The 16125-nt window shown below is 40.5% G+C and overlaps 1 protein-coding gene across 1 annotated transcript in view; it reads left to right on the top strand.

The window, feature by feature from the left end:
* The first annotated feature begins 307 nt into the window (after window positions 1-307).
* smpd3 (sphingomyelin phosphodiesterase 3) overlaps window positions 308-16125 on the top strand; it is a 30063-nt gene continuing 14245 nt past the window's right edge. The window contains exons 1-3 of the mRNA XM_061077098.1: window positions 308-609; window positions 3393-3638; window positions 3779-4736. Of these exons, the coding sequence (XP_060933081.1) occupies window positions 308-609; window positions 3393-3638; window positions 3779-4736 (1506 nt within the window). The remainder of the gene's footprint in view (window positions 610-3392; window positions 3639-3778; window positions 4737-16125) is intronic.

Here is a 16125-nt window from a genome sequence, read left to right as displayed (position 1 = left end):
AACCCCATTCCTCCAGTCTGTGTTCCTTGACCCCTCCTGTAGAGGGTGTAATTGCTAAGGGAGTTAGTGAGATTTAGACACGTTTTCCTGTGAAGATAAAACCACATAAAACATGTAGTGTTGCTTTCTCCAAGGAGGGGGGAGGGTCTAAATTTGAGTCTGGTTTATTATTTTTTTATTATTATTTCTGTTTCTCCCTGGAACAGAGTTGTACTTGTTTAAACATTTTATGTGGGTGTGGACAGAGTGTGTGAGGTGAGGAGAAAGTGACAGAGAGGAAGAAAGAGAGAAAGAAAGATTGAAAGAGATGGTCCTCCACACCACCCCTTACACCAGTGCCTGTCTGCACTTCCTGGATGGCTTATCGTGGAGCTTGGTGTTCCCCTGCTACTGGCTCCTTGACCGGCTCCTGGCCTCATGTGTAGCCACCTCGTTGGAGAAGCGCCAGCGCTCCCAGGACCCCTGCTCCTTCCTCACCCTGTGCGTCCTCATCTCTGCACCCCTTTACTTGCTCCTCCTCCTCACCTCCCTGCCTTTTGCCCTTCTGGGCTTCATCATCTGGGCTCCTCTGCAGGCCGTCCGCCAACCCTACTTGTACACCTACCGCAGGTTAGTGTTAATATTGGTGGCACAGATGTTTCTACTGCGACTGATTCTTGTTGTCAAGTTACATAATAAATTAGATGATTGGTAACGTCTACATCAGAACTGTGGTATTGTTAGTGTCTCCAAATTTAGACCAAATGTCACATACTGTGAAACTGTGACATGCTCCATTTGAAAATACTCAACTCACCAGAAGTGATTTGTTTCAATAGTTTATAGTATTAATTTGTTTTACCAAATATATTTTTATGTGAAAAATACCATGTTGAGTGATGATTTACTATGGGGTATGATGTGGGTAAATGTAGGCATCAGAGACATTTTGGTTAAGGTAATAGAAAGAGTGCGTTTGTTGTGGATAAAGTTACCATTACATTTTGTATCATTCAACCAGCACCACGATCTTTCCCTAACCAAAATAAGGTGCCGAAACACTCAAAACATTTTAGTCAGTGCTTTATTTTGAGTGGATATCAGATTGGAAGGAGCAGTAGAAAATTAACTACAATACATTGTAGGAATATAACATTGTGCCACTCTCCAGATACCTTAATGGTGTTGACTAAGGTTTGAGTGACCATGAAATATCAGTCTGGAGTGTGTCACAGAACTCTTAAGGTTCTAGACCATCAACTATATCAGACGAACATTTCAGTAAAAAACATCCAAGCCTAGAGCTGATGAGCACAGAGCTAAAAGTTCTCTTAAATTTTTGCAGTAACAACAGACCAATGGCTCTGATACAATTTAATAACCTGATTGACAGAGATACATTGATGGCCATTACGAACATCTATGGTTGTCCTTGAAATTACTATATTATGTTGAGCCCTGAGGATATCATTATAAGGAAACTGCTGGTAAGAGAATACTCCAATAACAACATTTTGTATAGATTTACTATTTTAGGTGGGCTGTAACAGACTATTGACAGATTAATCTTTCACTTAGTCATCATTATGAACTCATCTTACACCTGATTGGATAAACACACTCACTCACTACCTTTTCTGGAAACAGCCTGTGACATTGCCATGTGTCTTCAAAACTATGCATTAAAATAGATTTTTGTAGAAAAAATTTGAGATCAGTGGTACAAACCATGCAGTTGAGTCATGCTTCATTTGATATCAAGAAAGCCGGTGGTTCAGATTGCCTGAGGATTTCAAGAAGTGTGCTCATTGGTCTGGCCTCCAGTTGTCAGGCTCAATCAGTTCTCAGTGGGTGTCTGGGCTTCTCACCATAACCACAAACTATGAAAAGTGTTTGGCTCTGTTTGCTGTGGAAGAGCACCACTCTCCTCTAGCTACTCAGCAGGCTCACACAGTGTGATAGATGTTCCCTTTGTTTTTTTCAGTAATTATACTGCTCTCCCACTTCAATGTACTAGTGGTTTGTTGAATTTAAGGGGTACCACCAGTTTTAACAAAATAACATGTGGCCCGGCAGAGTGCAGGAGCAAAAAGCTAAAGGATTTATAAATACGGTTTTATTAGAAAAACATGATAATGTTTTATTTTTTTTTACTAAAGGTACTTTTTTTTTCAGTTAGCATAGACAGTATCCCACTTGAGGCCTATACTGCATAAATATTGGACCCATTTCCTTGCATAACCACAACCTGTGTATCCACAGAGGGTTGATGGTGCTTCTCCACTTCTACATCTGCCAGTCTTTGAGTGACATATAGGTTCATCTGTCTGTCTGGCAGTTAGTACACTGAAAATGTAACATTAGCAGCAGAGCTACAGGAACTCTACAGGTGAGCTACAGGTGATATCAGGTTTACTAAAATGTACACCATTTTTTCTCACAGAGCAACCACTCTGATCAAGAGTAGCCTAATAAACCATAATTACACTTAAAGATTCATCTTAGACAATAGTCTGCGCCAGGGCCTTCTCTCATGCTGCACCCAAACACTGGAACTCCCTTCCCCACCACATCCGCACACTGGACTCCAGAACAAAATATGAAACTGCTCTTGAAACCCATCTGTTTAAACTAACATACTCACTCTAAATCTTTTTCAATCCATCTTTTTTTCTATTAGCTACAATTAATGATTTGATATATTATATTATATAATATTTATTTTCTAGTAAAAGTACCATTTAATACAATGTGTTATTATCATTATTATTATGAATTCTTGAGTAACAGTGATGATGATGATGCCACTTTCTCCCTATAGCATATTTTTAACACTCTTTTAATTTATTTAAATTATTGACAGTCCAAAAACTTAAAAGCTACTTGAGGGAATGTGAATTAATTTCCAATGCATGGTGGTCTGCATTTCAATACTTTATTTGAAAAAACTCACAAAAGGCCAGATGCACCGCAATGATAATTTTAAAATGAGCCTATGAACTTTTACCTAAATAGCCAGACAAAAAACACAGATGTTCACACACACTTGAAACTGTGTGGCTTCCCCTGATTGTGATGCTCGGCAGCTGTTTAACCTGTGACTTCCTAATATATACGACATGTGGCAGTAGTGACCACCACCTAGGTGCTAAGATGCGCAACTAACGTAGCAGCAGCAACATTGATTTAACTTAGCATCAATATAGCAAAGAAGACTTAAAAATTGTCTCCAACTTAACATGAACATGATAATCAACGACCACAACATCCAGTCTTTATGCTTAGCTAGGTTTAGCAGAATTTAATACGCATATTTTCTAAACGGTCAGACCAAACCTTTGATACATTATGTTTAGGGGTGTTTTTGCCAGTCTGACTTAATAATAGTAATATTTCTTTCTTATCATGTGCAGACCAGACAAACACCAGGCCGAGCAGGGCCAAGCAGGGGGCATAGGTAATGCCGAATGGAGGCCACAGGGCAGAAGCTTCTGTTTCTGTAGTGCCAATGTATGCCTGCTGCCCGACTCCCTGGCCAGATTCAACAACCTGTCAGACACCCACAGGAGAGCCCGTGAGGTGGGGAAGAGGATCCGCAATGGTGCCAGTCGGCCTCAAATAAAAATCTACGTCGACTCGCCTACCAACACTTCCATCAGGTGAAGAGAACTTCCTGCCGGGCTCCTCCTGCTTGTGTCCTAACAACTGCAGAACCATTTATTTCCATCAGAAATATCAACATAACTAAAGTATTTTCAATAAATCTTTCTTTGCTTCCCTCTTCCTGTCTTTTCATTAGTGCGGTATCCTTTAGCAGCCTTGCAACAGGTTTCCGTCGAACCTCCTCTCTGGACCAACGTCCAGAGCAAACACACATCACAAATGGTCCAGCCGACACTGAAACTGAACCCTTCACCGAGTGCCCAATTCACCCCTCAGGTGCTGCCGACTGCCCTGTTCACCCTACTGCTGGAGATCAGGGCTCCTCTGGATGCCCGCTTCACACAGATGAATTAGACACGACGGCAGACTGCCAACTCCACTCTGCAGGGGCTAACAACAACTCTGACTGTCCCGTTCACACCTCAGGAGGGGCTTCAGACTGCCCCATGCATTCAACAGGGCATCAGAATGTCCCTGGCCAGGATGATTGTCCCTTACATGGTGAAGGGACGCAGCCAAAATCCTCCACAGACTGCCCACTTCACACCTCAGGTGTTCAAATCAGCATCAGCGCACCAGAGCCTGACCCTGAGGAGGAAGAGGCTGAGACAGGGAACCATCGACCTGAGGATCAGGGAGGAGGAGACACAAGCAGCATGACTGCCTCCAGGGAGTCCCTTGCTCGTTACCATGGAGGTGACTGTGGAGTAGGGATAACCTCCAACAATACTCTCTCTCATGTTCCACGTACGTCAGTCTTTAAGCGCACAGGAAGAAAACGCCGCCATGGGGATGAGACGTTCGACCATGACATCTCTGCCTTTTTCCCTGCCAACTTGGATTTCCTGGCTCTACAGGAAGTGTTTGACCATGGATCAACGACTAGACTGCGGAGGCAATTGCATCGCTACTTTCCCTATGTGCTGAGTGATGTTGGGCGATACGGCTGGAAAGGCTGCTGCTCCAGGTTCAAATTCCTGAACAGTGGGCTGATGCTGGCCAGCCGCTACCCTATTCTGGATGCGCGATACGAGTGCTACCCTAATGGGAGAGGAGAGGATGCACTGGCAGCCAAGGGGGCCCTGTTTGCCAAGGTCAGAGGTTTAACTTTACTTTTACTTACCCTAGTTCTGTCCTGTAAAGCCTGTCAAATTTACACTAACAACAGAACTTTGCAAGGCATTTGCATTCAACACTTAAGATTTAGTAAAACTAGCCAACCAGATACATTGTGCTCCTGCCTTATATTGAATGCAGTAGTAGTAATATTCCATAACACAAGAGTACTTGGAGAAATAAAAAATCACCTAGAAGAAAACATGAATTATTTTAAAGCTATCTAGACTGGGTAAGCACTTGTCCCTTGTCTCTTAGGGTTTGTCAGGTCACTGGAATTTCTTTTGGGGGGGAAACAGTTTCTCTTCAGCCTCTCAGGGCTGTGTAATATTTACCATTGAATACTACCGTATGTGTCTATGCCGCAAATGCTGCTTGGTGCTGTTTCAACGAATCCAGCCAATCCTGTCATCTCTGATGCTATCTACATGATTTTGTCAAAGTGCTAATTTAATCTGTCCATTAAATCTATTTTTACTCTATTTTAACTTATTTTACATGTGTAAAAGAGGGTGTGAGTGTAAAAGACAGTGTGAAAGCGAGAAAGAGTGTCATATTTTAAATGACCTGCCTGCCACCTGTCTGTATTGTCACCGCAGAGCTTTGTCGTATGGTAAAGTATCCTTTAGGAAAAGATTTCATCCACGTTCTTATTCTCAGATCTGATCGCTCACCCCTGTAAAAGCGATCATACATCAGTTTCTGTCTGCTTTATCCACCTCTACTACAATGCTGTTGGACTGAAGAATCCACAGATTGCAGACAGTACTTGGCAAATACACTTACTTACACCCACATCACTTCACCTATATTGTGATGAGTGCACGAACACCGGTTATTTCAGACCGCTATTCCATCAGTGCTGTGTGGAAAAGGTAGAAATATATTGTCATGTGTTTTCAAATCTGCCAAGCATCGAATGTTTTATTTTGAATTTTTCAATATTTTCTTTAAAGGGGTAGTTCACCCCAAAATGAAAATTCAGTCATTATCTACTCACCACTATGTCGATGGAGGGGTGGGTGAAGTGTGAGTGAGTCCACGAAACACATTTTTTGAGTTTCAGGGGTAAACAGCACTACAGGCAAATCCAATACGAAGGAAGTAAATGGTGATCGATTCTTTAAATAAGCCTAAAGCCTTTATTGATTCTTTCTTTTTCCAGTTGATTATAAATCTTACATTTTTACGCAGGGCAGAACAACAATAAAAAGTCTGCATGGTGTTTTATATTTATTTGGACATGACATTTGGAGACACTGAAAAAGTGAAACAAATACACACATAATGATTGATGGATGCCTGATAGTTGTTCCAGACGAATCCGAGACGAAGCAAGCAGTGGTGAGGTTCTGTGATGAGTGTCAACAGCTTGTGATTTCATTTATCAGCCACATACTTAGACAGTGAGGATGTGAGTCTGGAGCTGATCCACTTGTGATTGGAATGAATCTGCTCAATGTGACCTGATGCTGACGATGGGTACCTGTATGTGTGAGCGCCTGTGTGTACATGCCCTTATATATACCAGACCTAGTTAATACACACTGCTATCACAGGCTGCATGCTCACAGTCTCATCCTGTTAGCCCTGCTGCTTGCTGACTGTTGCTGCAGTTTACAAGCAGACCTCACATTCAACTTTCATCAACTCCTTGTATTTGAGTTCACTCCAGGTACCACTGACAAGCCGGCTCTCAGCCAGCTGGCACATACATGGGTTAATGCAAGCTGCCTATGCTTGCCACTGACAGAGAAAGAAACCATCTTGGGAGAGGGGAGGAATAATTTTGATTAACAATGTAATAAAAATACTCTCCTGACTGCTAGGAAGAAGTTATGTATTGGAGGCTACAGCTAGACTCATTCAGAGTCCAACATGAGTGACACATGCACCACCTTTGGTGTATGTTTGTTTAAATGTTGTTGTTGCTCTGGATTTTCATTGAAAATAAATTGGTGCTTGTTGCGTTCTCCACTATATAGTGGCCTACCACTATATAGCAGTGTATATATATGTATATATATATATATATAGCAGTGTATATATGAAGAAATCTGAAAAATAACAGTTTTGGTTTATCATAGTTAGAGAAATACTAGCGAAAGGCATTTTATTTTAAACCATTCCGCCTTGCCAGTGTGGCCCAGCGATTGAGCATTGAGGTTGCTGTCATGGACATGGTTAATATGTCAGTTGTCTGTTTGTGTTCTTTCAGTCTCTTAACTGAACTTTACTGTTTCACTAATGCAGTATTTTCACGTCAATGTTGCAATGTCTTGTATGAAGTTGTCACATTATGTTTAAAGCCACAAAATGAATAGTTGCACAATACAATCTGACATAAAATCTGCATCCTAGCCCAACAAAACCAACGGCCCTGCAGGGCCAGTAAAAGTTTATGCATTACAGATTGATTTAACAGTCACTGGCCCGTGGATTCCTCTTTTTCATTTATGTAGTATCTCAATGTGATTTAAATTCACCCACAGTCAATCTTCTCACAATGGTGTAAGACCCAAAAGATAACCCCTATTATGTACTTGTCATTATGTACGTTACAGTTTAGCTTGCAATATTAATAGTATGTCACTATTTCTTTCTAAGGTCATCCCAATAGACAGGCCACCTCTTGATAATCACATGTACTGTAGTGTGTTTGTGCCTGGCACAGACTTTTTCTATTTCAGCTGCTCACTGCTCACTGACTGTATTGAAAGCTTAAAGCTAACATCATCTATTAATATAGCTGACTGTCTTAAGTCAAGTTCAGTAGGTTCTGATAAAGCAGGACTTTGTTTCTGGCACAAATCTCTCAATAGAGACAAAATAATGAATGTTGATGTTTCACAGTGTTTCACTTTATTCAAGGAACACAGACAGCAAAGTAAACAAGTCATGTCACTTCAAGGACTGTGAATGATGTTAGCTGCTTGAAATGCTTCAGATGTGTTGCTCCCATCTTTGCTAAATTTATGGACAGCGACATCAACAACAGCAATACAAATGATGATGATGATGATGATGATGATGATGATGATGATGATGATGATGATGATGATGATGATGATGATGATGATGATGATGATGATGATGATGATGATGATGATGATGATGATGATGATGATGATGATGATGATGATGATTATGGAAATATTAACCCAATGTTTTCTAGTGGAAGGGAATGATGCTGTAGGGATCATTTACCAAACTAAGCTGTCCATGATCGGACAGTAATACATGTGGTAGATAACTTGGCGCCACATACAGCTTGTAATGCAATTTTGAATAATCCAATGACCTGTTTCTTAAACGTCCAATCAGAGCCGGGGGGAGTGTCTAACTAAATGTCACTGCTCACTGGCCTCTTCTGTTGGCATGGTTACTATCCTGCGCATGCACCACAGCCTGATCTGCTGAGAGGGGTAGGGCCGGGGGGCTGGAAGCTGTACTCACTGTCTGTTTGTCTCTCTCTTTTCTTCTTACCGACTCCAGCTTTAAGTGTTGCAATAAAGGGGCTCTATAGTTTAAAATTATGGAGAAAATAATCATTTTTTTGGCTGCCTGTCCAGCGAATATACACAAGTGGCCTGTAAAAACACTGACATACTGGCCATGCTGGCCAGTTGGGGAAAGATCATTTTTGTTGGACATTGCTGCCCCTTTTACCCAGATAATATTATATATCATTTACTTAAAAAGCCTCGTGTTTTACATCAGATTTTGGGCTGATTGGTTGGTTAACGTTCTGATTAGATGCCATATGTTGCTGTTGTCATGGTCATTTAAGTATGCGATTGTATTTGTTTAGGGTTAGTAAGTTAAGATTGGCAATAGTTCATAATATTGCCCTATGCCACCAAAGAATAACAGAGCAGAGAGATGTCCTCATCGGTCATGTTTTTTAGCAGAGTTCATATGGACAATGGGGATGCCTCTTTACTCTGAACATCAATATGGATTAACTTTTAGAGCCACATATTTATTTCTTACTATGCTCTGACTTCCCTGACAGCATGTTATTTTCCTCATCAATGTTGAGTCTTTGCCTTTTTGCTGTAACCTGCCTGTTTCTCAGCCAGCTGCAGGCTTTGATCAGTGTTCATTACCCGCCCCTAACTGACCTCCAGACATCTTGTCAGCTCTCCATTGCTGCATCTTGTTGTGGTCCCTCGCTTCCTCCTCCATGAACCTTAAGCCATTCTCACTCATTATGACCTAATACTCCGCCTCGCTTCCCTGCCATCTGGGAGGCATCTCATTAGAGGCATTTCATTTGATTGACCTGATGTTCATGCTACTGGGTGCTTCAGTCACATTAAACACAAACTAGGATGCTCAATCAACGTAATTGTTAAAGTAATTCTTGTCTGTTCAATGTTGTTTTGCCTATTTTAAATACACCCTAATCCTGAACATGCCACTGCCACAGGACTTTGCTTGTTATTGGCCCATTTAAAATTAATAATAAGTAGAGATACATCATCTAACATGCAACATTTCCAGAAGTGTAGCAGTTGATTATGCAATGTTTAATAAAACAGCTTTTTATGATGTGGTCATTTATAGTTTCTTTATTACTTCGTTTTAGTGTGCGTTAATTTAGGTTAACATATCAAACACATGATTTATGACCTAAGTCAGACAGATTTAATTTTTATATTTTCACCCCTGTCCATTTGTTTGTGAGAAATATTACACTAAAAATACTGGATGAATGAACAAGAAATAAATCTGGATCAAGTTAAATTCATTGTGGTTTCATAAGGGGACTGTTGAGCCTGAATATGAGCACTACTTTGTGCTGTTCCATCTCCATATGAGTCCTGCTGTTGTGTCCACACAGATGTATTTCAACCATTTCCATGTTTAGTTCTGCTCTTCTTATATATATTCCATGATTCCATTATCTATCAATTATCAATTCAATGCACACAAATATTAACTATTTTCCCCATGGATGCATTTACCTGCAGAGGTAGCAGGTCAGCAACATAAATCTGAACTTGAGAACTGATGCACCAGAGGAAGAGAAAGATAGGTGGGTGAGGAAGAGATAGAATATGAATTAAAAAATGTTTCCCTAAAGAGAGCCAGCGCTGGCTCCGTAATTAAAGCTTTTCGGTCTCAACATTTATCCCCTCTTATAATTATTTTAAACTGCTAAGTGCATGGTTAAAGTGTGTTTGTATGTTGTTTGTAAATACAAAGCTAAAATGCATTACAGATTAGACCTTAAAACAGGGACACACTCAAATCTAGGATGGATAAAAAAGGAATCAATGGTAGAATCTCCCCAAATCTACCCCTGGTCATTAATGACCGAAAGGACCTTTGTTCATTACTGGGTCAATTCAGTTTATTGACAAACATTGCTTTCATCTTCAAAGTTTAAAAAAAACTCTACAATCAAACACTAGCAGCATGCTTTTTGTCTGACAAACAAGCTATTCTTGTGTATTCACCACAAGTAGTTCATCTTTTTAGTAATCGCAGAATGGAAATTAGTGCTCATAGTTAGATGTGTTATTTTAGTTTCGGGGGATGGAGTTACAAGGTTAAGTTCTATATCTGTTCTACTCTGATGCAGTGTAGCGAGAGGTATATCTCCTGCATAATTTTAATTGATATAAAAGATTTAAAAGATATTTTATTTATAATATTCCATAATTTGAGGGTGCGTGGAGATGCTGAATCAAAGAGGCCCAAGAATGGACCCTCGAGGAACACCACTTATCTTTTTTATTTTGCTCAAACTCAAATTTACAAACTGACACAAAGTAGCTCCTGTCTTGTAAATGTATGTTGAAGCATTAAGCACATTGCCAGAAGGTCCCATCTACTTTTGCAGTCTGTCCAGTAATGCTAAAGTTAAAGTATGCTAAAGTTGTCTATGTAGCAATAGTCAAACTTAGTATATAGTATTTCTTTCTTTAATGATTTAAGACTTGACTTGGTCTTTAACTGAACTCAGACTAGATGTGATTTGTTTTATGCAAATTAATTAACATTTCCTCAGCTCACTTGAGACTGGACATCACTTAATTAATTTAAACCAGCCCAAATCCCTTGAGAAGAGTTTTGTGATACAGTGTGTAATGAAGAGAACTTGTATTGAAATGGATATGAGGAAACTGTGTGAAAAAACTACAGGCAGCATCTTTAGTTCCACAAGATTTACAGCAGGGAAACACCACACTGCATCCATTAAGGATAATACTACTACCATGTTGAATGAGAAAAGACTTGTTTTGCTCATCTTTAAAGACCAAAAAACAAATCCACATGTCAAGGCATGTAGTGGTAGAAAGCCGCCCTGCTGTTTTCTCTCGCCTGTCTGTAATCAAAATAAAATGGCTGCTTGGTTTTCAAGTGAAGCCATCAAACTCATGTGATTAATTCAGAGTGGTAGCTCGAGTCAGCCTGCAAAGTTAAGGTAATTAGTTTCAGCACCCTTGAAGGCTTCATTATCAGGATTTTATAAGTCAGATTGTTTTGCTTGGCTTTTAGATTGAAATCCCCACTCACAGCTCATTTCAGTTCCAGTCAGTTCTGACTCAATGGCCTGTATAGAGAGGGATAAGTCTTGGGACGTTGTAGCATCTCATATTGGGTATTCCAAGTCATTTACTGTGTTTAAAGAAATGCATTTCCTTTTAACATCATGTTATTTTTTTACTTAGGCTGTACGGAACTGAAGGGGTAAAGACACTGTCTGCTCATTTCAGCACAAATTTCTTCCAGTCCAGGTTTTCCTTAGTCATTACACAGAATTCCAACATACTTAGCTTTCTGAACTCCATCTCCTGCAAAAACCACAGACAAAGTAAACACAATTGAAGTCCAGTCTTTCCTGTATGCATGACACATTCGATTCCCCTCAGGGTTCTAGTCAGTTTCATGGTGCACACACACCTATTGAAGCATATATAAGCTCCTGAAATATTAATACAGAGCATGGCATGCAGATGGAGAGAAGAGCAGAAGGGAAGGAAGACGGAGAGGGAGGGAGCAACATAAAGAGAGGCAATGAGGACAGAGTCAGGGGGATGGGACAGCAAAAAAACGCTGAGCTGATTAGATGAAATTTTAATGGCCCCTGTGGTAAGATTTACTCAAACTGAGACATAAAAACCAACGAGCACATAAAAGGCATGCAACAGAAACAAATACAGGCTCTCATATTACATATATACAGTGTTGGGGAGTAACGGAATACATGTAACGGCGTTACGTATTTAGAATACAAATTATGAGTAACTGTATTCCGTTACAGTTACAAATTAAATAGATGGTATTCAGAATACAGTTACATTGTTGAAATCATTGGATTACATGACGGTACTTCTCTGTTTCACGAGTTTAATCACTGTCTCGTAAATCCACCGGAGGCAAAGCCCCCAGGAAGCAGCTGGAGACCAGGGCTGCCGTCCCCTGGCCCCGGCCCCCGGCGGCGTGAAGAAGCCTCACCGCTACCGGCTCGGGACCGTTACAGGCCCGGGACCGAGGCTCTGAGAGAGTTCCGTCGCTACCAGAAATCTACGGAGCTGCTGATCCGCAAGCTGCCCTTCCAGCACCTGGTGAGAGAAGACCGACCTGCGCTCCCAGAGCTCCGCTGACATGGCTCTGCAGGAGACCAGCGAGGCACGCCGGGTTCACACCGGACGCTGAAGCGACGCTAAAATGATATCACCCGTTGACCCAGTAGTATAAAAGCATATGGTCACTTGTTGCTCCAACATTAACTGCAACAGCGTCCCAATTTAATGTCATCCATCTTCAATAACTTCTCCGCTGTTTGCTCCGTTCAATGTCGGGTGTCGAGGGTAAATTACGTATTATCCGCCCCCCCCCCTCTCTTTTTATCTTTATGACTGCTTGTGTGTCTGTATGGAGGGGGGCATTTAATAATGTGATCGGTCAAATTGGTAAATTTAAAACTCCAGGACAACAGAAGGGGAATACAAACTATGGGATGCATGCTTTATCATTTATATCATATAAAATATGTCATCAATATCGTTTAAAATCATTTTTCAGTGTGTTTCCTGGAGCGATATGCTCGCGTCAAGCGCAAAAAATAGACCCGACGCCGAAACGATCGCTGCACGGCGCGAGGCAGCCTTGGCGCAGGGGGGGGTTCAGCCTCCGGTGGGACCCGCACAGAGGTGGGGGAGGAGGGGAGCCGGACATCCAGCGGGCCCGCAGCATCGGTGGAGAGAGAGTTTAACTGCTGCTGCTCCCCTGACTATAACAACGCCGCAATCATACACTTAAAAAATGCAATACAAACCGGAAGTATTCCAAGTATTCAGAATACGTTACTCAGATTAGTTAATGTAATGGAATACGTTACAGATTACATTTTTGTGCATGTATTCTGTATTCTGTAACGGAATACGTTTTGAAAGTATCCTTCCCAACACTGCATATATATTATAGTTTGTTAACACAGAGTGGTCAAAGCAGGCTGAGTGGGCATATTTGTTACATTTATGGATTTAATAACAGTTCATATATTAGTCCTTGAGGGAATAGTTTATCACTGTGGATAAGAATAGTAAAATACGTTCTCTGGCTCTCTTAACAGGTTAAAACATTTGTATCTGTTTATAATCCATACAAAAACAAAGTTTTCAATGCATATTACAATGTGAATTCATTTGATGAGGTTTGATTTGGCTTGATTAGCTGGAATATTACCTGGACAGGTGGAATCGTTTCCCTTATCACTGTAAAACTACCACCTGATGTTTTTCCCACTTCAGTAAAACAGCCAACATTGAATGTATTAATTAATGAACCTTAGAGGTTGTGGTTGGGTTATTTGTTTTAATGTGTGAACAAAGAAAGGGGACAAGGTTGGTCAGGCGGTATCAGCAAACCAATACAGATATCACATTTTCATTGACATACGTCTTATTCAACATGATTAGAAAAGCAACTGATAATGCATTTAACAAAAGTGAACAAATCTGTCTGCTCTGCTCCGCAAGCCCGTTCTCACAAAGTACCCATTACATTAAAAGGAATTGAATAGAACCTAAAATCTTCAGAGGAAAATGTAAAAGCTTTGCTGTAAGGTGTATTCACTGTGCTTCAGTCTACAGCCAGAGCTCTGGTATTAAAATCAACCTAATTAGGAGAATGCTTTATTGCGACTGTCAGGATTTTTCATTAGGAGCTCAGCACAGATATCAAGCCAAAACAGCCATCACATTGTTGGCAACTGTTTTCCAATTGCCTAAATGAAAGTCCCCTCCTCAGTTGGTTGCTTTAACACCATGGCCAAACATGTTTGTGTGAATTTCTTTCTGCATTATAGTAAACACGAATTGATCATAAATTATACACATTCATTTGACTGAATGAAGGCATCACATGAAAAGCATGTTATGGGCTCAGGGCTAAACATTTTACTGGAGGATGCAGCTATGTAAATGTTCTTCTTACTACCTTCAGCCTTCATATTTTTAAAGGAAGTTACTGTACATTCTGTACAGAACGTTTGTTTTTTATTTTGAACTGACAAGCTCAAGTTAACCATCAGAGGTTTGCGCAGATATCCTTAATAAGACTTTGCGTGGACTTCGTTGTGGGAAGCCTAACCGAAACCTTATCACTAGCCTGCCCATGACTAATTTATGCGTAACCCTAACCTTAACATGTTCATGCTAGAAAATTGTGCAGCTCTTACTGGCTCTGCATCATTCATCAGGTTGTGTGTGGCCATTGTTGGACAAACTGTCAGTCCGTCTTGAAATTCTTACTTGATCGTTCATCATCACTAATAAAACCAACCCCTCTGTGAGGGGAAGGTGAGCTCGGTGTGGAGCAGGCCCAGGTGAGCACGTCCAGCTGCAGCAGGGGCAAAGTGTGTCTGAACATGGGAGAGCTTCCACACTATGGGTGATGATAGAGACTGACCTGTGTGCACGACAGAAGCCATGGCTTCACCACACCTCCCTTTTGAGAAGTAATTGTTGTGATTATTTTAGAGCATGTATGCCCCCAATTATGCAACAGTTGGACTTTGAGGCGCATCTCTACATCTACTTGATCATTTAGTTTTTTGTGAAAGCATATTTTCTCTCAACAAGTGTTTGTTTGTTGATAGGAACGTCTCTTTCATTACATGTTTCTGTCACTGTATTCCACAGCTCATTGAATCTGTCCTCATTGCAGTATTTTTCAAAGGTCTGCCTGAGGGTTTCAGTGAAGTCGGCTGCTTTGGTCCGGTCAAGCACAGTTTAGTGGAGCATGTCACATCAAAGCACCTCTCTGAACATGACCAGGAGCCCTATCATAAATATATGAAACAGCCGAAATCTTTGTCCTAAGACTGATTTTAAAAGTAATGCTTATAGTCCTCTGTATCCACTGTAAAAAAAATTGTAAACGTATCCCTAATGACAAGTTTGTTAAAGTGATATGTTAGATAGTTTGTCAGACAATATCCTGTGATCAATGCTTGATCAGCAGTTACCAATCACTATGTGAACTCCTTAAAGACGTATTCGGAGAGACTCACTGACGCATTGCAGACTCCAACCAGAGTCTGCAACAACTCCATCTAACTCCAGCCAATTAGGACAAAGTGAAGGGAGTAGTGTAGCGGTGAAGTCCCTCCGTATTTACACTGCACATGTCTGTAATCGGAGAAAAACAAGCAATAACCATGCGTGTTTGGCACAGAGTAACACAAACTCAGTGAAGCTTAAATGAACTGCATCAGGCTCAAATCAGGTTCAAGCAGAAAAAGCAGAAAGCTTTACAACTGATGTCCACTTACCGGTTTCACCTCTCATAATAATAATAATAATAATAATAATAATAATAATAATAATAATAATAATAATAATAATAATAATAATAATAATAATAATAATAATAATAATAATAATAATAATATTTATAGGCGCCTTTCACAGCCCTCAAGTTCACTTTCATCTGTGAAAGTGTGTGACCCCCAACACCAGTCAATCGTTGTGGGAACTCACAATTGCAAGACTCCAAATTTGCGGTAGGAAGTCATGTCGTGTGAACCGAGTAGAGATCCAATGACTTTGAAAGTTGTGTGGTGTGAACTGGGCTGTATGGACAATTATGCTGCCGCAATCAATCACTCAATTTATGCAGTTTTAAAGTGATGACCATCTTTTGTAAACATCCTTTAAACCAATAAATAAAAGTTTGTGACTCAGTTTTATCCAACCGTGCTGCCAAAAACGTAAACTTAATAGGAGTTTTTTTAACTACTTTTACTTATTATGGTTTGAATAATCTGGGAGTCTGATGATTTACTCAGCTTGACTTGCCGTACCACATTGTAAAGTTGTGGCTGCTGGAGTCACTGAAACCCCAGAT

Source organism: Limanda limanda, chromosome 8 (assembly GCF_963576545.1).
Source record: "Limanda limanda chromosome 8, fLimLim1.1, whole genome shotgun sequence".
NCBI lineage: Eukaryota > Metazoa > Chordata > Actinopteri > Pleuronectiformes > Pleuronectidae > Limanda > Limanda limanda.
The sequence above is the reverse complement of the archived record's forward strand: the minus strand, read 5'-3'. Positions and strand labels throughout refer to the sequence as shown.